Source organism: Megalobrama amblycephala, linkage group LG1 (assembly GCF_018812025.1).
Source record: "Megalobrama amblycephala isolate DHTTF-2021 linkage group LG1, ASM1881202v1, whole genome shotgun sequence".
Lineage (NCBI taxonomy): Eukaryota > Metazoa > Chordata > Actinopteri > Cypriniformes > Xenocyprididae > Megalobrama > Megalobrama amblycephala.
Genome location: NC_063044.1, coordinates 74805241 through 74828834, shown reverse-complemented (window position 1 = coordinate 74828834; position 23594 = coordinate 74805241). Strand labels below are relative to the sequence as shown.

At 40.6% G+C, this 23594-nt stretch overlaps 3 protein-coding genes across 8 annotated transcripts in view; 2 read left to right on the top strand and 1 right to left on the bottom strand.

The window, feature by feature from the left end:
* Positions 1–23594, top strand: part of LOC125247003 — a 537225-nt gene that overhangs the window by 164726 nt on the left and 348905 nt on the right. The gene's annotated exons all lie outside the window — the stretch shown is intronic.
* The window catches only part of LOC125247564 (CXADR-like membrane protein), an 824350-nt gene that overhangs the window by 568728 nt on the left and 232028 nt on the right, over positions 1–23594 (bottom strand). The gene's annotated exons all lie outside the window — the stretch shown is intronic.
* On the top strand, positions 1874–21276 carry tcf20 (transcription factor 20). 4 transcript variants are annotated; one of them, XR_007179731.1, is made up of 7 exons: positions 1875–2238; positions 8495–16392; positions 16527–16620; positions 16743–16792; positions 18067–18160; positions 18242–18863; positions 20704–21276. XR_007179731.1 is itself a non-coding variant. In XM_048156975.1 (6 exons), the coding sequence occupies exons 2-5, from the start codon at positions 9433–9435 to the stop codon at positions 18121–18123; spliced, it is 7161 nt and encodes a 2386-aa protein (XP_048012932.1). In that variant the 5' UTR covers positions 1874–2238; positions 8495–9432; the 3' UTR covers positions 18124–18160; positions 18245–19304. The 4 variants fall into 4 exon arrangements, 2 of the variants coding, with proteins under 2 accessions (XP_048012932.1, XP_048012924.1); XR_007179725.1 differs by lacking the exon at positions 20704–21276 and adding an exon at positions 18979–19304; XM_048156975.1 differs by lacking the exon at positions 20704–21276 and having other exon boundaries at positions 1874–2238; positions 18245–19304.

Below are 23594 nucleotides of genomic sequence, written 5' to 3'. Positions count from 1 at the left end.
TATCAGTAATGCAGGTGTGTGAGCTCCAGCACACTGGCACGAACCTTACATAACACATGTGATTTGGTTCCCGGTGTATTTCGAGCCGAGTGTCCACTCGACCAGTGAAGTAATTCATCTCCACATGTAAATGAGTGAATGAGGATGCTGAAGTGAGCGGTTGCCACGGCAACACACTTTGTGTTTCAGAGGGCAGATCACTGAAGACTCCGAAACGCGCGAGATGCCAATACTAGTGCCCTCCAGGCCTGGTTGCTAGGCGACGAGAGCGCGCGATACGTGAGTAAATAACTATACGACACTGACCCCTGCAGGACGAGCAGAGAACTGCAGGACACACACTTACACTTACAGTACAGCAGGGTTTCACACATGATTAACTGTGTGTGTGTGTGTGTGTGTGTGTGTGTGTGTGACTACATAAATGCGAAAAGATAAATATTTCCTGTGATTTATAATATAAAGTTCATAATATAGACCCAGTATCTGTGATGCCTATAGTTTATATTTTATCAGGTTATAGTGTCCTCAACATGTAGGTAATACACACCTGTGTCATCTCTCTGATTTATAAGTTTATATGAACAATTCCAGTCTGGTTTCTGATCCATATATATATATATATATATATATATATATATATGTATATATATACATACATACACATGAAAGTTTCACTTACCTCGAAAATAAATATGTATTATGGTAGTATGATATGATACTGTATTATCTCTTGGTGTTCCCCATGGCTCAGTCTTTTATTTATCTCTTAGTAATATTTTTTGGGGAAATTTGGGATTCAGATTTGGCACTCAACTTTACCTGTCCTCCAAGCTAACTTCTACTTTTCCTCCTCATCCTCTCAGATCGCTAGGTTCACATCCAAACTTATCAAAATCTCTTCTTGTAGTTCCAAAAACCTCAATCTAATTGTTCCTCTGTGTGTTCGACATTAATCAGCTGCTAACTTATTCCTACTAAATGGAAGAACATCCAAGCACTGAATCCTGTGAGCTGTTTATTAGGAAAAACATGCATGAACACGATCAGTATTTCTCATTCAAGTGTTTGTGGTGGCGCTCCGCCCTCGTGTGGCGAACGGAGGAACTACAGCAGGTCAGGACTCCACCTCACTTCCGTCTGATCTCTGAACAGCCTCAAATCATGGCAGAGAATCAGTCTTTCTTTCTAGTTTGATCATTTCTGCAGCTCAAGAGAGAACGTGTGATAAAACATGAATGTGATGATGATAAAAATAACACAAGCAAAAAGTTGCTTTATAGCTACATAGCATTTTAGGAATGTGTTTGAAGCAAATATAACACAACAAAATAATATATTTGTCTATGAAACAAAGCATTAGTGTTTGTAAGCAAACAGGTCTTGTTTCATATTTATTCATGTCTGCTGCACGGATGTCTGTGAATGTGTGGCCTATAAATGATCCACACTAGGCCGCTGTGATTCAGTTGCCATGGTAACCGTGATGGAAATAGCCATAGGAGCGGCGGCGCGGGTTATTGTTGAGTCGATGGCAGGAGCGCGCATTATAAATACAACTGTTACTGTGATCGAATGATCGACACGAGAGCGCGCTATTCATCCAGCCAATCAGAGCGAGACGTTTGTTCTTGTTCGAGAAGCCGTTTATAATCAGCGCGTATTTACAAGATCTGTTTTGACAGACATTAGTACAAATCCAGCTATTATAATCCATAAAATCAAACACACGTGACCAAATGATGCTCGCGATCAGATTTATTAAAATTATGACTGAAAAAAAAAAAAAAAACTCTAAAAATAAAGCTTCCAAAAGGGGTGTTTCTCTCAGAAGAACCATTTTGTGCTCTTAGCATGTTTTAATAATCTGTTGTGCAAAGGTTCGTCCTGGAACCAATCCAGAACCTTTATTTCAGGAGTGTGCTGATGTGATTTCTCTGCTGCTGCTGCTGCTGTTGCGTTGTCGCGTCAGACGCGTGTGCGTGATGGATGCGGTGCGCGCGTGAGGGGGGCGGGAGCGCGTGGACCGCTCGAGCTCCTCTCGTTCGTTTCCTGACGTGAGAAAGACAAAAGGGGGAAAAAAAAACGGCAGAAGAGAAACGAATCCGAGCTGGTGGGAATATCGAGGCCCGTTCGGTTCCGTGAGGCGGTTGTGCGCGGCGCGGGAGCCGCGGGTCGGTGCAGGCGGAGCAGCGGAGCGCGGGACTCGAGCCCGGGGAGATCAGACGGGCCTGTCCGGTAAAAAACATCACATTATCAGACATTCGTGCTGGGTTTAATGTGGCGTTGTTGTGCTTCCCAGCATCAGTCTGGCTGTTCGTCACGTTCGCCATTTCGCCTCACGATCGCGTGTATTTGCAGCGAAGGCGAGCGTCGATGTGTGTCGCGTTCTGACGCGTTTATAAATCGGCGGATTGTCCGTGTTTATCCAGCATTTCTGCGCGAATCTGAGCCATGCTAAAGCGCTAATGCTAATGTGCTGAGAGGAACGAGTGGAGGAGATTTCTAGATTGTTCCTCAATATCATGTCGAGCTCCATCATTAATCCCAGATTGTGATTTCATCTGATCAACACACACTGCAAACTCCTCTGAGCGTCACCACCACCACCATAATCATCCTTGTTGTTGTTATTGTTGTTATTTCATCCTGAGGTAATGACAGATGTCACGTTAACCTAGTGCTTAGACATTCCTGAAACTGGGAATAGCATCTCACACACACCACAGGTAGACATATTTGCATATCTCAAATCCACATTTCTGCACCTTTATTTGTGTAGCTCTTTATACAGTACAGATTGTGTAATCAAACCCTAAACACACACACTAAACACACACACAGGACTGCATTGGGATTCACTATAGGAAGACTCATAAACTCATTGTGTGAGAGACAATAGACACGCGTCCACATGACTGATGATCCCATTAAAGAGCCTGGGACCCTCATTAAAGACTGCTAATTAAACACACATACCATAGATGGATTACGTCTGTCTGCGCTCGCGACACTTCCCGTCTGTAAGATCCAGAGGGATGCTTGACAGGGGTAACTTTGTGAAAACTTTGCCTTATCCGTCCTTAAGTGATCATCCTTCTCTCACTGTTTAATCTGAATATTTGTGCTACAGCGAGTACGCTAAAATTGAGCGTCTGTGCGAGTGTAATCGAATCGCTGGCGCTATCTACATCTGTTTAGTCCATGATTGGTGCGATTTAGGTCCGATTCTCACACCAAGAACGATATCTATAACGATAACCATAAAGTTTTAATAATCTGCTCTAAGAGAATAGCACAGCACGACTATAACGATAACGAGACGGAACGATATCATTGGAATCACTTTCAGAACGATATTTTTCCAGTGGATGAAGGATAAAAACACTGACAGCCAATCAGAATCCATCCTGCTTTAAAGAGATCGAGCATTTAAAGCGGCAGACGAATAAACAACAATATAGACGTTGTGTGTTGGTGTGGACGCTAGTATGTTGTTAAAATTATCATTGACGTTATCGTTTCAGTCATTGCTTCGTCAATAAAGACGCGCCATAACAGTTGACCGTATGTAGGACCCTATAATGAAATACATTTTGTTTTTCCCAAATTACGTTTAATTTTTTCCAGCAAAATTCTGTATTTGTTTATCATTAAGTTGTAATCATTAAAAAGCATGTGCGTAATCAATTGAATTCATAAAACTAATAATTAATTACAATTTTAGCAGTAATCGGACCCTATGAAGTTTTTACTTTTACATTTTATTTTTCCCCCAAAATTCTGTATTTTTTTATGTTTGTTTATTAAGTTGTAATCATTAAAGTGTTAGTTCACCCAAAAATGAAAATAATGTCATTAATTACTCTCCCTCATGTCGTTCCACACCCGTAAGACCTTCGTTCATCTTCAGAACACAAATTAAGATATTTTTGATGAAATCCGATGGCTCAGTGAGGCCTGAGCAATGACATTTCCTCTCTCAAGATCCATTAATGTACTAAAAACATATTTAAATCAGTTCATGTGAGTACAGTGGTTCAATATTAATATTAATATTAAAATCAGTGTGTCGAATCATGATTCGGATCGCGTGTCAAACTGCAGAAATCACGTGACTTTGGCGCTCCGAACCACTGATTCGACACACTGATTCATAACGCTCTGAAGCTTCCTGAAGCAGTGTTTTGAAATCGGCCATCACTATATAAGTCGTTATTTTGTTTTTTTGGTGCACTAAAAATATTCTCGTGGCTTTATAATATTAATATTGAACCACTGTACTCACATGAACTGATTTAAATATGTTTTTAGTACATTAATGGATCTTGAGAGAGGAAATGTCATTACTCTCACGGAGCCATCGGATTTCATCAAAAATATCTTAATTTGTGTTCTGAAGATGAACGAAGGTCTTACGGGTGTGGAACGACATGAGGGTGAGTAATTAATGACAGAATTTTCACTTTTGGGTGAACTAACCCTTTAAAAAACATGTGCGTAATCAATTGAATTCATTAAACTAATAATTTATTACCATTTTAGCAGTAATCGGGCCCTTATTTTTACATCAGTTCCATTTTATTTTTCCCTAATTCTGTATTGTCTGTTCTATTTTTTTTTTCTGTATGTTATGTTTGATGATTTAATACAAATTAGGCATGTCAATTTACACACATTCTCATGATCGATTGTCGTTTAAATTAACAATCGATTAATCGTTAGCCTTAACACTGCAGTGGCATATATTCACCAGCATGACGGGGTACTTTTCTAAATAAAGGGCTAGTAGGATGAGTTGATGTGATCATTTATTAAATGACGTATTTAATAATCAAATATAACAACTAATACAACGCCTCAGATGTGTGTACTGTTGTGAACGCGCTCTTCCTGGAACAACGCGCTGAAAACGGCAACTAAACCCTATGAATTCAAATCGATTTATTAAAATCGTGTTCTCATTAATGTTATGTAATATGACAGTCCTAATCATAGTTATTATTAATCGTGCATTGATGTTTGAGCTGGAGATGATCACGCTTTACTAGAGTATTAATTCTTAACCAATTTATGAGATAAATCAGATCTAGATAGGGCTGCACAAAATAAACACAATATTACAACTTACATTTGCACAAAACAAAAGGCTGCGAATGCACAAACTTACAGTCATGAAGGCCTATTAACACAAAATGTTCCCAAACATAACTCCATTTATCCTCGTGTCTGCATCATGTGTTTGGCGGTTGAGCGCGCATGACCCTGCTTAATCGACGATTGATAATTATTATGTATTATCGACAATTAACATCCATAATACAAATGTATCATAATTTAAAGCTTTGGAAGCTTCAAGGCGATGTTCTTCTTCTTGAGCGTTCCTGTGGCACTGGTGTAGTTCATCCTGCTCGAGCTGAACCTGAGGTTGGGTCAGTGAAGAGCACATGCACAGGATTTGTTCAGTCTCAGTTTCGTGTTGGATTTGTATTAAGATCCTGAATGAAAGCACACAGACACCATTATGAGAAATATCTCTTGAAATGTTCCCAGTTGAGCAGCCGTGTGACTCTGTGTTGTTCATTGACTGAAATAATCCAGATTACAGATGTGAAGGGTTTGTGAATCTGTATTCAGGCACAGGTAGCGTCTGCGTCTGTAATCATCACACGGCTTTAACTGAACTGCCATGCCATTCGCCACTAAAACCTTATTAAAGCTATTTTTAAACCACGTATTTTCACATCATTTCCTAGACTGCCGGTTGCTTTCATTGTGCTCATTTCCCAGGATCCTCAAGCCACGATACACCGTTTTAAAATGCTGAGTATTGCAATAACATAAATTGTGATTTATTAACTGCAACTTTGCCTACATATATTTTAATCTAAGAAAAGTTTAGTCCTTCATCCCTTCCTTGTTCAATATTTCCCCTTCTCATATTTTAGATGTATTTTTTTTTTTAATAGAAATTACAGTTGTTAAATAAAAAAGTTTGCACACACAGTTCAATTTGTTTTTGCAATACATATTATTTAATGCAAGCTTAATGTAGGCCGTGTAGAAATTAGGCCTGGGACAATTAATTCTTGCAGTAAATGGAGAAATGATTCTGCATTGAGATTTTCTGAATGCATCGTGATTCTCTCTCAAATCGATTCTGAGCTTAGTTGTTAACAGCAGATGGCGCTGCATGCTTTAGAAACAGCCTATAAAATAATGCCTTCTATAAAATAATCATTCATAAAGTTCTAAAAGGTTGAAGCGAATTACAAGAGTGCAAGTGCATTCTCAGACTCAGCCGAACGCACGAGCGCTCTTCTTCGTGAGCGTTTGAGCATGTGGTTAAAAACTAGCCTAGAGCGCCATCTGCTGGTAAAAACTAAGCTCAGAATCAATTCGAGGGAGAATCATGATGTATTCGGAAAATCTCGGAATCGATCCAGAATCATTTCTCGATTTATTGCAATGATTTACTGTCCCACCATAGAAATGGCATTATACAGATCACTTCTTTGACTCCAATCGCGAGCCAGAGTTGGAGTGCAGACGCGGTGTGACGGCAATTATGTGTCAAATTAACATGTTTATTGAGCCTAAACTGAGCAGAGCAATGTTCATATGCGAGAACACGCTGTATTTACACACTGATCACTACGCGCGTCCGAGAGACAGAGAGAGATGCAGTAGTAATATCTGAAACCATTCGATGAAGATGAAGAGGGGCAATTCCAAATCCCTTTTTAAATTGTCCATTTAGGTCTGTATTATACTGTATTAATTTGCTCTAACAGAAATTTAAGAAAATTGCCTTGTTTATCCACAATATATGAGGTAAGCAACAACGCTTAAATTAAATTTTCAACCAACCGTATTTCATGCTTTCAAAAAAGGGATCAAAGACCCCCCTTTTTTAAACTTTATTTTAACAGTAAGCATTGTGCAGAAAGATGGAGGCATGCCTGAATACACTCATTTAGTCATAACAGCACTGCCTGTTGATTTTATAAGGGCTGGAATAAAGAGGTCAAGGGCTCCATCACGTCCGTAATGTTTTAAAGATTAAGTTTATGTCATATAACAATTATAAATGCAAATAACTTGAAAATTTATATGCAAAGCTAAATTGTTTATGCTTATTAGGATCAACAATTCATTTCACTACTTTGCTCTGAACAACCATAATAAGCGTTACGGACGCTTCATATTAAATCCTATGACTTTGCTTCTTTATATTGCTGTGATCTGTTTCAGGCTTACCGTATATATCAGAAGATACCCAATAATCGCAACACTCTTTGTGCTTTGTTAGTTTTAATATGAAAAAGCTTTCAACTTTCAAATTCCGTCAATTTTATAACAAAATTTAAACAACAGATGTTGCTGTTTAATGGCCTACGGCGCGTGCCAGATTAGCTACTGCAGATCAAGCGGAATTAGGCGCACATGAACCGATCTTCTCTTCCTCTCGCCAGTTACAGAACGAAATATGAACATCAGAAGGTAGGCCTATATGATACAGTACAACTTATAGAAGAGCATTGTCTCGTAGGACACTTCCCTCGGGATGTGTTGGTTAAAAAAAAAAAAATGAATAGCCTATTAATCACAATCCGCGCGATCAAACTGACAAAATAAAAATAATAAGATTGCAATAATTTTGACTTGAAATATAGTTTGATCATTTTGACTCAAGACTCTACTTTAAACTGTGCAAACTAGCCGAAATCCGTGTGATCATTTAGACACAAAACATAAAACTGACGATACATCAATCGGTTCACCTAACTGTGGGGAAAACATGCGATTTTAAACTGTGTTATGATAAACATTAATATTTGTCAATGTATTTTATCAAGCAGTTCTGTAAGAAGGAAAATCATGGTCTCTAAATTGATTCTTGAACAACGCACACGCTTTGTCAACATGAGAAAGATCTAATAACCTTTTGCAAATCAGAGTGTAAAGTTAAGTAAAACGCTGATAAATTGTGCAGTCTTGGACCTCGTAAAGCTGTCCAGTTGTAAAGCCTCAGGCCAGAAACTTACTTTATACTAGTATGCAAGCGAGAACAGAATGATTGGCATTGCAAATGTGCTGTCCTGCTGAACATATATAATGTATGTTATTGAGATGATAATGTACTCAAGGGGGCGATTGTTTATTTCAGATGCCTGTGCCATTAAATCAGATTCAGATTGGTGCTGTAAACATGTCAACTTTAACTGGCTGCGCTATAGCACCCTTTGCGGTGTAAAAAAAAAAAATACTTGTATTTTAAACTTTCTAAATTATAAACCATTGCGTACGGCCAGCTGTCACACTCATCATCGCAGAAAATATGTTTTAGAGTTTCATGGCAATTCAAATGTTTGGTTGTACTTGTAGATTGACTACAGACAAATTGACTCTAGGCTAAGTGCACTTGGGTTGTTAAAAAAATATGAATGTAGCACTAAAGCAAAGTGTTGCTGTGTTTTCCCTGTGTTTTCAGACCGTCTCAAGCTTCCTGCTTCAAGAGAGAGAGAAAGACACTATCATATTGAAAGGATCGGATAAAACGAGCAACTGGATGGCGTGTCACTGACCATGGAAAACCTGAACCTAGGACCAGCTAGACTGAAATACACCGTACTGTAACGGACAAGGATTTGACGAACAAAGAAACAAAACAACAATCCTGCTGGAGTGGAACTAACATGGGAAAAGACAAATGTTTGAATGCAGCTGGAAAATATTTGTTGGCAAAGACCTTAATGGAACATTACTTGAGAGAGTGCCGAAAATCCCTGTTACACAGGAAATATGAAAAGAAATCATGATCTTGAAGTATTGATCTTTCTCAAGCTATTTCAGTGTCAGTGAATACATGTGCCAACTGGAGAAATATTTTGGTTTTTTGTTGCAAACCAGTCAATGAACTATTATAATCCAACTGCATGGCTGCTACCCACATCCATTCGCACAGTTACCAAATGGCAAAGAGACCTTTCACACTACGGTATCAAGATATTGACATTCTTGTAATGAAACGTAATTGAGTTGTAATTTTGGAGGAGTATTTTTACCTCTTGGCTAATAGACAATTTGTGACAATACTAAACTTTCATTCATTATCTTTTTCCAGAGCTCTTTGGATCTAGTGCCAAACCACAGTGGCAGTTGTGACACCATTTTTTTTTTATTAATTGAGGCTGCTGCATTTCCCATCTTTACATTGTTTACTGTTTACTTTTTAACTCGAGCAGCAAATTCAGCTCAAAGCTCAGTTTTGATTAGCAGACATTTGCTGGGGCATCCTACATTGCTGCTACAAATGTGTCTTGGTTTCTTTAATGTGAAGCTAATACTAAACATTCCAGTTTGCCATTTGGATCCTTTTCATAAGAAAGATTGCTAATAACTGCTTTTGCGAAACTTTAAAACACAAAAATGCAGAATTTCCCCAACAGTCCAGTCCCTATTCATCCAGGGTTTAGCCGAGGAGGAAGTGTCGTCAGTTCCCCGTATCAACCCCACCCTTCAGACCTTCAGATATCCCCCAGAACCTCAGAGGACTATGCGGCCATGCAGCAAGCTCAGCCTAACCTGCAGAGTCATGGGCAGCACCTGCACCTGCGAAGCCAACAGCATCTTCTACACGCTCCTCCTATACACAGCTATGGATCCAGAAGATCAACTGGAGAGATGACGCAGGGAAACACTCACAGTGGAGGAGGAGGGGGGAACTCTTACCGTAAAGACAGTGTGGATTATTATTTTTCAGTGAGTGGGCGAGAAAGAAGCAGAAGAGGCGGAGCAGCGTATGGTGCGGGATTTAGGTACACAAACATGGATGGGCATGCACCTCATCAGTACCAACACTTATCTGGTTCAGGGTCGTCCTCTGGAATGATTTCTCCATACTCTATGGATTATGGCTCCAGCAGTGGCTCTGCAGTTGGGGGTAGTAATAGCGGCAGCACTGGTTCCTTTTCTCCTTCCCAGCAATACAGTATTGCTCATAGTACTTCAGTACAGTCAGGTGCTCAAATGCATCAACGCCAGCATGGTCAGAAATATTCCCCACATCAAGGATTACACCAAGGTCAGCATCACCGGACATACCCGCTTTCTGGAAACAGGATACCCCCTCAGTTTGGACACTATGCCCCCATTAATGCAACCTCAGGCTCTACTGGAATGTATAACTCTCCACCGCAAAGATACGACGTGATCAGCAGCAGCAGTACAGATGCCAAAATGAATAACTCACCTACTCCGTCTAATCCAAATACTCATACAAGTTCATCTGCTTCAAACAGCTGTGAGAATATGGGACAAAGCTACTCATCGTCTTCTCATCCTCCATATTCGCCCCAATCTCAGTCCCTTCATAAGCATGCTCCCCATTCCCAGCGTACCTCTCAGCACACCACTGGAGCAGGTTATGACCCTTCCCTCAAAATGCAGCACCAAGGACACCTGCACACCAAACTGCCCCATTCATCCGTCTCCTCTAGCCCTGCTCTACCTTCACAACCCCCTCAAGACCTCACCAAATCTCCTATGCATTCCCAAAATCAACAGGCTAACATTCATCAAAACTTCAGCCCCATATCTAATCCCTCCCCTGCTCCGTCTGCTGTACAGTCTCCAAGCTGCAGCTCCTCTTCATCTCCACTATTGGGGAGTTCAGAGGGAAATAGTGCAGCTACTCATCTGCAGACGTCATCACACCCATCTGTTTCAAACACTCGCAGCAGCCAAAGCCATGGACGTCTTCTGCAGGCTGTACCTCAGCTGAGCCCCACTCCCAATTCAAATAGCAGTATCAGTAGTTGCGGTAGTGGTGTAGGAACTAAAATGGCTGGTTTGAACCACAGTGCAGGGATTGGTCATGCTGCCATGAGTCAGAACCGAATGGGACTAGGTCTTCGGGGCGGTCCAGGGGAAGATGGCTCCCTGTACCCTCATGACAAACTCTTGCAGGACCCTGGTCTAAATAGTCTAAATGCTCTGACCTCTCAAGTGGAAAATCTACCTAATACAGTGCAGCACATGCTGCTAACAGACACCGTGCTGCCTCAGAGGAAGAGCAGAGACAGTGCACATCACCTTCAGATGCAGCAGGGATCATCGCAGTCTTTACCGAGCAACCAAAACAAATCTGGAAATTCCAGTGCCAGTGGTCAGACCTCAGCGAATGAAGACAGTTCTGAGATGCTGGAAACAAAAGGGCATCAACAGTTAGAACGTAAAAGAATTAGGCAGGCAAGTGGAACAAGCAATGAATCTGAGCCACAGAGCTACCCATCATCACAGAGTCAGATGCCATCAGAACAGGCATTGAATCTCCAGGTCAACACTGGAGTCATTTCAACAGCTTCAAAACAATCATCTACTAGAGAGTCTCAAACAAAGACACCAGAAACCCTGACTCCCTCCTCGTCTTCACCACCATCAGTTCATCCTTCTGCAGAACACAGCCCAAAACAACAAGTGTATCCCCCTGCTCCACCATCTCCCGTTCACTCAGCACATCCAAACTGTGTGGCAGAACGAGACCTTGGTAATAAAGATAATGGAATGAAGGGAAGACGAATCAAAATGATAAAAGATGAAGATAGTGAAGTTGAAAGTGCAGGTCCTCCCTGTGATAGAGAAAATTCAGAGAGTAGACGGTCAGTCTCTCCATCACATGATGAAGCAGAGACAGATGCACAACGATTTGAAAACCCGAGTAAAAATGTGAATGTTTCAGAGCAGCATAATGTTGGAGGTGTTGGGGTTATTGTCTCTGCTCGTTCTGAACTGAATATTGAATCAAGCAAGCACACTGAAGCCAAACCTCCACGATATGGTGTTTCTCATTACCCAAACAAACACCGCAATCCAGAGGAGCGACGTGACGTCAATGTCTTGAGAGAGACAAGAAATCACAATGGAGAGGGCGAGATGTGCATGGAAACATATGTGTCACAATATGATATTTCCCCTAAACAAGAATTTGGCCAAAACATCCCCTCTGTTCAATCTCACCCAGTGTCATTTAAATACAGTAATCCCGAGGTACATTACAATTCCACAAAGAGCAAGGGAAAGTTAGGACTAGGAAGTGGTATGGGTGCAAACCGATGCCAGAATTATCAGCTGCAGGCCAGCTATGGGTCTATTGCCAGGAAGGAGATTGGGGTTTTTGCTTTGGAGGGGGGGAGAGGTATCGTCTCAAGAAGTCAGGATAGCAGTTCTCAGTTTCAGCAATCGTTTCCAAGTCTGTTGCAAGAAGTCCTCCAAGGTCATCACTTAGATCGACGCTATGGACGGCCCGACCAGACATCTAGTGCTCATCAACAACCTCAAGACACATCCCAGCAACGTTATCAAACTAGACTACCTTACAGTATGATTGAAAATTTGAGTTCTACTGCAATGAGCTCTCAAACAGTTATGGGTGGACTTAATGTCCAGTTCAATCAAATGGCCTCTGGAAAACCACCAAGTTCAAGCCAAAATAAGGGACCAGATAATGAGATTATTTTAGGCCCTCCTCATCCCTCTTGGGATTCTGAAGCACATAAGCCCAACGTAACACATGGGATCTCCCTAGAAAAAGGCAAAACCAGTCTGTCTCCAAGCCAGTCCACCCACATGCAGCAGTCTCTAGATCTCACAACAGGAGCCCCTCCAAAGCACATTAATTTGGCTGACTATTCTTTGCAGCACAGAAAATCCTCCAGATATGGTACCTCTCCTTCTGCTGTGGAACAACTGCTTTTACAGGAAGCTGAGCCATTGGCATGCAGTGTAGGTCCCATCAGTCACACTCAATCTCAGACATCCTCCGCCTCAGGTAGGCGCTCAGTAATCTGTGATGTGTCCCCTTCTCGGCGAACAACACCAGAAAGAGAGAGAGGGCACTCCGGGACCTCTGGACCTTCAGTCATTCAGCAGCCGTTTTCTTCTTCTGGATCAAACGATCAAGAATGCTGCAAGGAAGAAATAAAAGCAAAGAAAGCACAAAACAAGGAGGACTCATCAAAGATTGAAACTGCAGGTCAGAACACAGATGGTTACTGCGGCACGCCACCCAGTAAGGAATCTAATAAGCTCCTTCATGCCCCTGTAGATGTTGATTCTGACTTAGAAAAGACCAGCAGAGCCAAAGGCAACAATGAAGCCACCAGCAACATGCCATATCTTTCACAAATGTCCTTGAATCCTTTGTCCTCACCACCGAGACACCAGTCATTCTCACAGGCAGTTGATGGTTTCAGAGCATATGGCTTCAGTGACACCATGGATGGACCAAAAATTATCTCCCATCCTACACCTCATCGACCATTCCACACAGTATCAGCATATTCTAAAACCACACCCTCTACTAACAAGTTACAAGTGTTTCCACAGAGTTTACCCCCTCAAGACAGACCTGACTGGACTCCTGACAGGCAAAGGCTAAGAGGTATGGACAGGCACATTCTTCAGAGACTCCCTGAACAGAAGTGTAAATCCCAAACTTCAAGTGATATTCTGCCTAGTCAGCATCACATATCTCGGCAGCACTCTTATCCCAGTTCACACTTTGACATGAAAATATGGGATGCTTATCCCGAAAGAGATGGAGCTGGACAACCACCCACTGCAGTCCCTCGTGAGTATGTTAATTCTCAACCAGTCACAAATGCTGGCCTTAAACTTGGAGAAGAGGACATCTCAGATAAGAGTGCAGAAGACACTGCCAAATCTTTCCACTCAGTGTCTCCAGCTGGTGCTATTAGTCCTGCTGGGCACACCGGTAAGGCTATCCAAGGGATTCAGCAGGGGCAGAGACCAACCAAAACTGGAGCATCGGCTGAAACCAACCCTTTAATCATGAGAAGGAGAGTTAGATCTTTTATTTCTCCTATTCCAGCTAAGAGGCAGCATCAGGATGTTCCAGGTCAGCGGCCAGGATCAGCTTATCACTCCCCACTCTCTCAGTCCCACTCTGATTCTAGACTTGCAACCAACAATTGTTCTAGCAGTACTGATGCTCAGCCAAAATTGCCATCTCCTAAGACACAGCATTCTATATCCAGTGGAAACTCACCTCCTCAGTCTAAAGCAAAGTTTCTTCCCTCAAGAAAGGGTCGTGGTCTAAAACTTGAGGCGATCGTGCAGAAAATTACTCCCAGTGTGAAAAAAAATGACTTCAACAATAGTCATGTGGAATCTGACTTCTTGGAAGTACCTCATTACACCTCTGACATACCAGACCCTGAGGGTGGAACGTCATTTGCTAGTGTTCCACAAGGAGAGGAGGCCTGTTTATCTTACCTAGATGATTCTCATACTTTAGAGGATCTTATGCCATACAGAGCAGTTGAAGATGCGTTCTCTTGTGATTCTCAGTCTCTCAAACCAGGTGCGACAGCTTCTAGCAGTAGTACCCTCAGAAGTTTGCCAAAAGATTTTGACTTTGGATTAGGTGCTGCTGGGACTTCAGGGTCCTTGGTGGGTGAAAATGATAAGGATGATTTTACTTTGTTAGGACCCCTTCCACCAGCTCCTCCACTACCTTGTCCTGTACAGGGATCCCCTCCTCCATCTTCATCTGCATTGTCTGACATACAGCAGTTCACAAACACTTATCAACAGCTGGAAACCCGGCGAAGTGAGCAGTCGGCTGCTAACCTGCTTAGGCAGAAACTGCAGGAGACTGGCATGGGCTTTGATGATTACCCAGGTGGGGATTACTATGGGACCACCACTGGCCATAGTCAGAGCCCTGGTCACCACCTTCTGTCCAGAGCTCCTCAGCACCAGATGACTTCTCTCAGGTTGACAAGTTCAGAGTCTAAACCGTCAGAAAGCATTGTGCCCAAAGGCTATTTCCCATCAGGGAAGAAAAAAGGTCGCCCAGTAGGCAGTGTGAATAAGCAGAAACGTGCCCAAGCACAAATTCAGACTGCAGCAACAAGCATACCTGCCGCTCCTCTTCCCTCACCCACAGCTGTACCTCAGTCTGTCCCAGTCCCAAACACTGCAGGTGAAGTGCCTGAAGTATCAACACCACCTGACCAGAAACCCTGTCCATCTTTGCTCCCTCCTGCTCAAACCCAGGTGGTGAAGGTGGATGTAGAGAGTGAAGAGACCCAGCCAGAGTTAGATTTGAAGCCGGCTAAACATAAACAGAGAAAGGGGAAAGAGGGCAACGAGACTGCTGGCTCAAGTGGCAATCAGCGAAGGAGAAGGAGAGGAATGGCTTCCAAAGAGGAGCTGGACACTCAAACGAGTAGTAGGGGAAGCATGAGCCTGTGTGGAATATTTTCAGATCCCAGGAATAATGTTTTTGCTCCTTACATACATGTGGAGAAAAAGGTAGCAGAGATTGGGGCAGTCTGTACAATTATTAATGCAGAGGATGAAAAATCAAAAGGTGGAGGTAAAGCTGGTCACTCTGGGGTTGATGGCCAGTTAAATACACCACTGTCATCACAGCTTGTGAGAAAAGAAAAGGAAAATGAAAAAACAAAAGAAAATTGGGTTTCAGAGCAAGTTGATTCTGCCTTGCAATCAGGAAAGACACTTCCTACATCTGGATATGTTCTGCAAGGGCCCGTGACATCAGAGACTGGGCACACTGGTCGCCTGTTATGCTGTCTTTGCCAGAAATGGGCCAACTACAAACATCTCGGGGATCTCTATGGTCCTTTTTACCCAGCTGAATATGCAGCCAAGCTCCCTAAGAATCAACCTCAAGTCCGGCAAACCTTGTCCCAGCATGGGGCAGCTACCACAGGTTCCAGTGTGACATCCATCCCAACAGACTCGACTCCCCAGGATACAATATTACGAGACTCACAAAATGTCAAGTCATCTACTGATAGCGATTGCACAGTAAGTCAGGCAACAAACCCAACATCCCCAGCCACCACCATTGGCACTGTCTCTCCCAGCATGGGTGAAGAAATGGCTTTTCTCCATGCTAAGACCAGCAGCGTTACCTCAAAGGTAACTGCCCACACCTGGGATCCGGCTGCAGAACTTGTGAGTGGGCTGGGTACTTCAAATGTCCAAGAACTGGATAGTGAAATCATACTGAAGCAGTTGCATGTCGAAAGTTCACAACAAAGGCCCCAACACAGAAAACTGACATCCCATCCACGCTTCAAAAGAAGACATAAGTCCAGTGAAGATTTACCTCGAACTGTCCCCATCAACAGCAAAGCCTCCCTGCCCTTCCAGCCTCCCCCACCCAGCCTGGACTCTCTGGGTCCCATGGCCCAACTGGCCCAGCTCCCACTAGTGCCTCTGGACCCTGAGGAGCTGTGGGTGCACGAGGGCTGCATCGTTTGGACCAGTGGCGTATACCTGGTCAATGGGAGACTGTATGGCCTTCAGGAGGCACTAGATGGTGCTAGAGACACAGTGAGTATAAAGTTCTGCAGCTTGTTTTGCAAGCCTTGTTGTAATACGTCTTATTGCTGTAATATTGACGTATTGTTTATGTTAGTTCTTGCTGTTATAGTTTCTCTTTTCTTTTGATTATTTCCACTCCTCAGAGCTGCTCTCATTGTGAGATGGTGGGCTCCACCCTTGGCTGTTACAGTAAAGGCTGCACCCTGAGGTACCACTACCTTTGTGCCATAGAAGCAGGTGAGATGTGACGTCGCTTTGACCTGCACTTGTTTTATTAAAGCAAAATGCACCAGTCTTTGATCAGATGAGTGACTGACATTAAATGTTCAATAATTTCTTTTTTTACTCTCAAACTAAAGATTGCTCTCTAAATGAAGACAACTTTTCTCTGAGGTGTCCAAAGCACAAGGTAAGAGAACAAGAGTTCACAATTAATATGGAAATGTGGTCACAATTTACAAAATATTTCTCTCATTTTAGTTAAATCACAGCAATGAATTAAGAATTCGATCCCACGACTTAATTCATTCCCTTGTTTTAGTAAATCATGGCCACAGTTTACTAATTTGTTCCAAAATTTTAGATAAATCTTGGCTACAAATTAATAATTTGTTCCTTCAACTTAATTTGTTCCCTAGTTTAATTTAAGTCATGGCCACAAATTAATTATTTGTTCCAGCGACTTAATTCGTTCCCTAGTTTTAGTAAACCATGGCCACAATTTACTAATTTGTTCCTTTGTTTTATTTAAATCATGGCCATTAATGAATGTTCCCTCGTTTTGGTAAATTGTGGCCATGAATGAATTAATTCCCATGACTTATTAATTCATTCCCTCGTTTTAGTTCAATTGTGGCCACAAAATAAGAATTTGTTCCCACAAATTAATTTGTTTCTTCATTTTAGTTAAATTGAGGCCATGCTTTACTAATTATCATAGCCACAAATTAAGAATTTGTTCCCTCAGTTTATTCCCTTGTTTTATTAAATCCTGGCCATGATTTATTTTTATTTAAGAATTTATTTCCTAGTTTTTAGTAAATCATGGCCACAATTTTCTAATTCGTTACCTAATTTTAGTTAAACAGTGGCCACGAATGAAGAATTTGTTCCCGCAATTTACTAATTCATTCCCTCGTATTTTTTAATTCATTGTCACGAATTAATTAATTCCCATGACTTATTAATTAATTCCCTCATTTTTAGTTAAATCGTTAATTCAAAAGTTTGTTCCCACAACTTAATTCATTCCCTTGTTTTAGTTCAAACGTGGTCGCAAATTAAGAATTTGTTCCCTCGACTTAATTTGTTTCCTAGTGTTTAGTAAATCATGGCCACAATTTACTAATTCGTTGCCCAGTTTTAAGTTAAATTATGGCCATGAATGAAGATTTTGTTCCCATGACTTGTTACCTCATTTTAGTTAATTCGTAACCACGATTTACTAATTCCTTCCCTCGTTTCACAAATTAAGAATTTGTTCCCATGACTTAATTTGTTCCCTCATTTAATTATATCTTCAATTATATCTTTTAGTAAATCACGGCCGCAGTTTACTAATTTTTTGGATTTAACTCGCACGAGGGAATGAATTTTTAATTCATGGTCATGATGTATCTATTTTCTGAGTGCATAATTTTTTTCCAGTGTGCATTAGTGTACATATGCCTTCTGTCTTGACAGAGCAACCGAATTGTCAAGCCTGGAGCCGTCTATCTGGAGCAGTCAGAGAGAGGATGAACACACACTCCACACGAGCCACGCACAGATCAGACACGTGAGTGGAAGTCTGCTAGATTCTGTCATCAATCCCTGTGCATCCGCTGATCTGTACCTGTGCTGTGCTGTGCTTTCCCAGCAGACAGATCCGCGCCTGACTGTGCGAGCTTCAAGTGGGAATGCCTTCATGCTTCCAGACGGGAGTTACCATGGTTACTGATGGATACATTTTGGAATGTAAAGTTCAAAGACTTTTTCTAAAGAACACTAATAACCGGGAAAACTGGCATGTCGCTGATGGAGGTTTTCCATTTATCGCCTGTTCTGTGGTGGACAGAAGATGGACCTTCCTCTGAGATGAAGAAACGCTAACTGCCTTTTAAAAACAACAATTCCGTTTGACGTTTGAGTCTGCTGTCGTCATCTTTTATCTTTGTTATAGTTCATTCTGCTACAAACGGAGCGGTGGAGCTCCGCCTTGGGAACAAGAGAACGGGACCATGTGGACAGAAGGAAAGAGAGAAAGAGGCAGTGTATTTACACCAGTTATATGTAGTATTTTATCATAACCCATATTATCATTATTTTAAACATCACTATTGTTTTAATCAGTATTTTAGACCGAATTCTGAGCGATTGATGGAATGTCCGTATCAGGAGGACCCGTTATGACATCATACTCGGTGACATCACGTGGAACGGAAGTCCAGTTGCCACAGAGACATTGTTGTCATGGAGACGCACATATATTGCCTTCGAAGGTGTGCCTGTGTGTGTGTGTGTGAGAGAGAGAGAGAGAGAGTTTTGCTGTGTGTGTTTGCTTGTTTGTGTCTGTTTTTGCTCCTTTGATAAGTGTTCTTATTTTCCACCTCCAAGAGTTTTGTGCTATAGATGAGAGAAAGGAGAAGCAAATGGACAACATTGCATTATTTTTCAAAGTTAAGAACGTGTTCAGATGAAGTCTGGCATTAGGAGCTGCACTCGGACTCCTGAGTTTCCGTGGGATTTGAAGGGGTCGAGCTGACCATGACAAACATTCCGGGAAAAACAGTGCAGAACTCCATCTCCAGAACAATCGCTGTCATTTTTTAAAAAATTCTTTTAAAAATAAGAACACGAAGAAAAGAATCACCATATGAAAACATGTACTAGAAAACTGTCAATATGCTTCTGACTCATGAATACAGTTATACAAATGAGAACTGCTGTGTGTGTTTCTGTTCAGACTAGTTTACTTCTTGCACATGTATGCATTGAATAATTACCTGGATAACCTGCTCAAACTCATTCACTATTCTGATGTTGAAATGGAGCGCAACAGTTGGGATCTGGAAGTTGACATTGATTTTTAATTATATAAACCTAGTTTCTGTTGCAACAGAAACTATTGTCTCTGTCTTTTCCAGCACATTAGACTCAGTTGCTCCTTTGCGTTTAAAAAAGATTAAGGAAATTAATCCAACGCCGTGGTACAATGAGCACACTCAGGCCCTTAAGAGAGCAGCCAGAAAAATGGAGCGCAGCTGGAAGAAAACAAAACTAGAAGTTTTTCGCATTTCGTGGAGAGAGAGAATGATTGAGTACAGAAAGGCCTTAAAAACTGTTAGATTGGCCTATTTTTCTAAACTTTTAGAAGAAAATAAACACAACAAATTAACAAGAAATAAAGCTTCAACTTCTGATGTTTCCAAACAGCATAGCAGTAATGACTTTATGAACTTCTTTACTTGCAAGATTGACAATATTAGAGAAAATATTATAACCATGCAAACCATGGAATTTGTGGTGAAAAACTACATTACCCATGAGGCTGTACAGAAATTACTTGTGTAGTATTTTCTGTATATATGCATATTTTGCAATTAACTTAAAAGAGATATTGTTTTATATGCGTGTGTATATATATAATCAACATTTTTAAATTTGTATTTTTATATTCCTCCATTTTTAGTTCGATTATGCTGTTCCAATGCTTCATGGGATTGTAGTTCTTTCCCTCACTGAAGTTCACAATCATGTATCTTTGTCTTATTGTCTGATTTTAAAATAATTTTTTGCTTCTATTCAAAGTTTGTAATGGTATAACTCTGTTACAAAGATTTTTTTTTAAATTTCTATGGGAAAAAAGGCTTCTGGATAAAGTGGGTGGGCAATGATGTGATTCATGTTACCAGTCTCAATCCAAATGGCTTTTTTGAAAACGTTTCAATACTTTTGGGCTTGATGAGCATGTACTGTCACACTACTCTTGAGTTTTCTCTGCCGTATCTTTATCTGTGTTCTTCTGGACTGTTTGTGTGTATTTTTATGTCATCAGCCAATCACTGTTCTCATTTTCCTGCAGTCCTAAAGTCATTTGTCACATGATCATTTAGCTTGAGTGGATTGGCTCAAAACACCGTCTGTGTTCAGAAAAGCACACTACCACACTGCTCGTACTATTGCTGCAGTATCTACTGTACTGGGTCAGAATAGACCATGATTTGATTGGTATTTAAAATACTAAACTTTGATAATTGATTGATAATGATAATTTGGCAATACTCGAAAATTATGTTTGTTGAAAATAAAATTATATTCATGCTTTTGTTGAACACACAGAAATGAAGTTGTTCAGACTAGATAAAGAAGGTGAAAGTGATGAAGGTGGGCTGGACAGAGAGAAGTGGAAGAGCTTGTGTAACATGAGAGGAAAAACTGTGTCTATATGAGCCCAATCAACAGAGAGTAAAATGAGTCTGAGTCACTATATATCAACTCTAGCTGGATTTAAACACTCAGTTCAGATCAGAGGAAGTTCTCAACCACAGGAGGAGCTGATGATGATTAAAGGAGGAGCTGTAACTATATAATGAAGAGAAAGACTGACAGAAACAGAAAATGGCTGATCAGTGTGATCTGTGTCTGCTGGGACTGATCATTCTCTCTTCACTTCTCACAGGTAAAGAAATCTGGATTTTCTCTAAAGACATTTAGTGGAATTAGTCTGGAAAGAGTTGATTTGAACATGCTCAGTTTATTCTTGCACACATTCACGTTGTGATCTCAGAGTTGTGTATTGATACATACAGATCATACTGTATTATTCCTGATACTGGACATAGAGTCACTCAAACATCTGATGATCAACAATTATCTTCATATTCAGAGATTTCAACAGCTACATGATCAAGACAAACACTTTATTCTGGAGACTGTGATGATTGTGTTCATAGGAAAACAGACTGGATGATCTGCGTCTTCTGCTTTTTATGTTTTATATCTTAATTTATCAATATATATCATAATGATCACTCAAGTATACTGTGTTTCAGGAACCAGTGGAGTGGATCGTGTGTTCATCAGTTCTGGTGAAAATGTTCATCTGCCCTGTAATAATGATCTTTCTGACTGCAAATCAACTACATGGATCTACATAACAGATTCACAACATTCAGCAACAGTTGAACTGATTACTGGAGGGATAAAGAAGAAAGAAACAGAGAGACATGAGAGACTGAGTCTGGGGTCTGACTGCTCTCTGAACATCAAGAACGTCACAGAAGAAGATTATGGATTATACAGATGCAGACAATATGTGAATGGAGAACAACAAGGAAATGATGCAGATGTTTATCTACATGTTCTTCATGGTGAGTTTATGATTATATGATCAATTTAAAAAGGACAGATTCTCCCTTTAAACTCATATGATGATTGAAGAGTCTGTGATTTGTGTCTTGTGTTCAGTTTCAGTCTCTTCATCATCATCATCATCATCATCATCATCATCTCACCGGACTGAGATCAGTCCAGGTCGCTCTGTGACTCTCTCCTGCCAGTTGTATTTATATGCTGAATTCTCATGTGATCATTGGGTTCGTTCTGAATGTCTTCAGCTGTTGTGGGTGAATCAGGCTGGTGTTGATCTGAAGACAGACTCCAGATATCAGATATTATTCTCATCAGATCACTGTATCATCACTCTGACTACAACACTCCTGAATGAAGATGACAACAGAGAGTGGAGATGTCAGCTTACTCTCAGAAATCAACTCCAGACCTCAGTCAGATACACTGTCAAGTATTCAGGTGAGAAACAACTATTACTACTGTAAAATATGATGTTAATGTCCTACAGATGAACATCTGAACATTCATCTTCTGCAGCATCAGAAACTGAGGTCAGTGTGATTGCTGGATCATTATTCAGAGGTACGACACGTTCATTTCTACTGACAGCTTTACACCATTAAACTATCAGTCAGTCTGTAAATGCTTCATCAATAACTGTTCATAGTTGAATCCCCTTGACTTCAGTCATGTCCAGTTTCTCTTCTTCTTCTTCTTCTTCCACACATGTTTCCTGCAGTGATTGTGATTATTGTTGAGATGGCAGTGTTTGCTGCTCCTACTGTGATTCTTCTTCAGATCATCTGTGCAAGAAGAGCTGGTGAGTTTGAGCTTCACACAATCTGATGATTCACACTCATCTGATCTGGAACAATCTGCAATCATGGTAAAAACACATACGAGAGGTCAGTCAATGCTTTTATTTTGCAGGGAGGAAGGACTCGCAGCAACCAGAGGAAATAGAGATGCCTACAATATTACAATAAAATACTGCTGAGTTTGGAGACCATCTGAAACAAGATTTAAAACAGCAAAAACTCACAGAGGATTGTTCATTGTTTGATTTTCTTCTTCTCAGAAAACAGAGAAAAACTCCCTGAAGAAATAGTGACACCTTCAAGTTTAGATTCAAATATCTTGTACAAATAAAAGGCCAGATTTATGTTCATTTATATGGTTTGATGGATATTTTCCTACAGTGTTGAATGTCATTTTCTTGTGCTTCATATATAAACTGCTTTAAATATAATATTAAATACAGTAATGGACAGACTGTTTGTAAAATCCTCTCTCTGTTCTGTGTGATGAAGATGATTTGCTGATTCTCATATTTTGTCTCTTCATTCCTGTTTTTGGCATCTTTGTTCATTTTGAATGATTTCTACTAATTTTCTTAATTAAACCTCTGTAATTGTTTAATATGTCTCCTTTCCTGAGATGTTTGTCACAAATATGGTGATTCATGAGCTTGTAATGTGAGGATGAACAGCAGCAAAGATAAACTAATAATGAAATGATTCATTCATGTTCATAATAATTCACATAACTTTATTCTGGTTAGTTCAGAAATCCACTTTGATAAACTAATGACTTTAACACACTCTTCAGAGACACTCATGTAGTGTGTGCAAATACTTTCTGTTTGACCAAACTGGAGCTGATGATGATAATAATCACTTTACAACACTTTAAAACTCTTTTAGATTCAGGACTCATGGATAGAGGAAACCTTTCAGTAACAAAACAGCTTTATCACTAATAAATTAATGATTTTATTTCTAGATTTTAATGGCATGCTAAAAGAAAGAAGTGAAACTAACAGTAATGATCTCATGAGCAAAAGAATATCCTATAAACTGTGTTCAGATCAGATGTGTGTC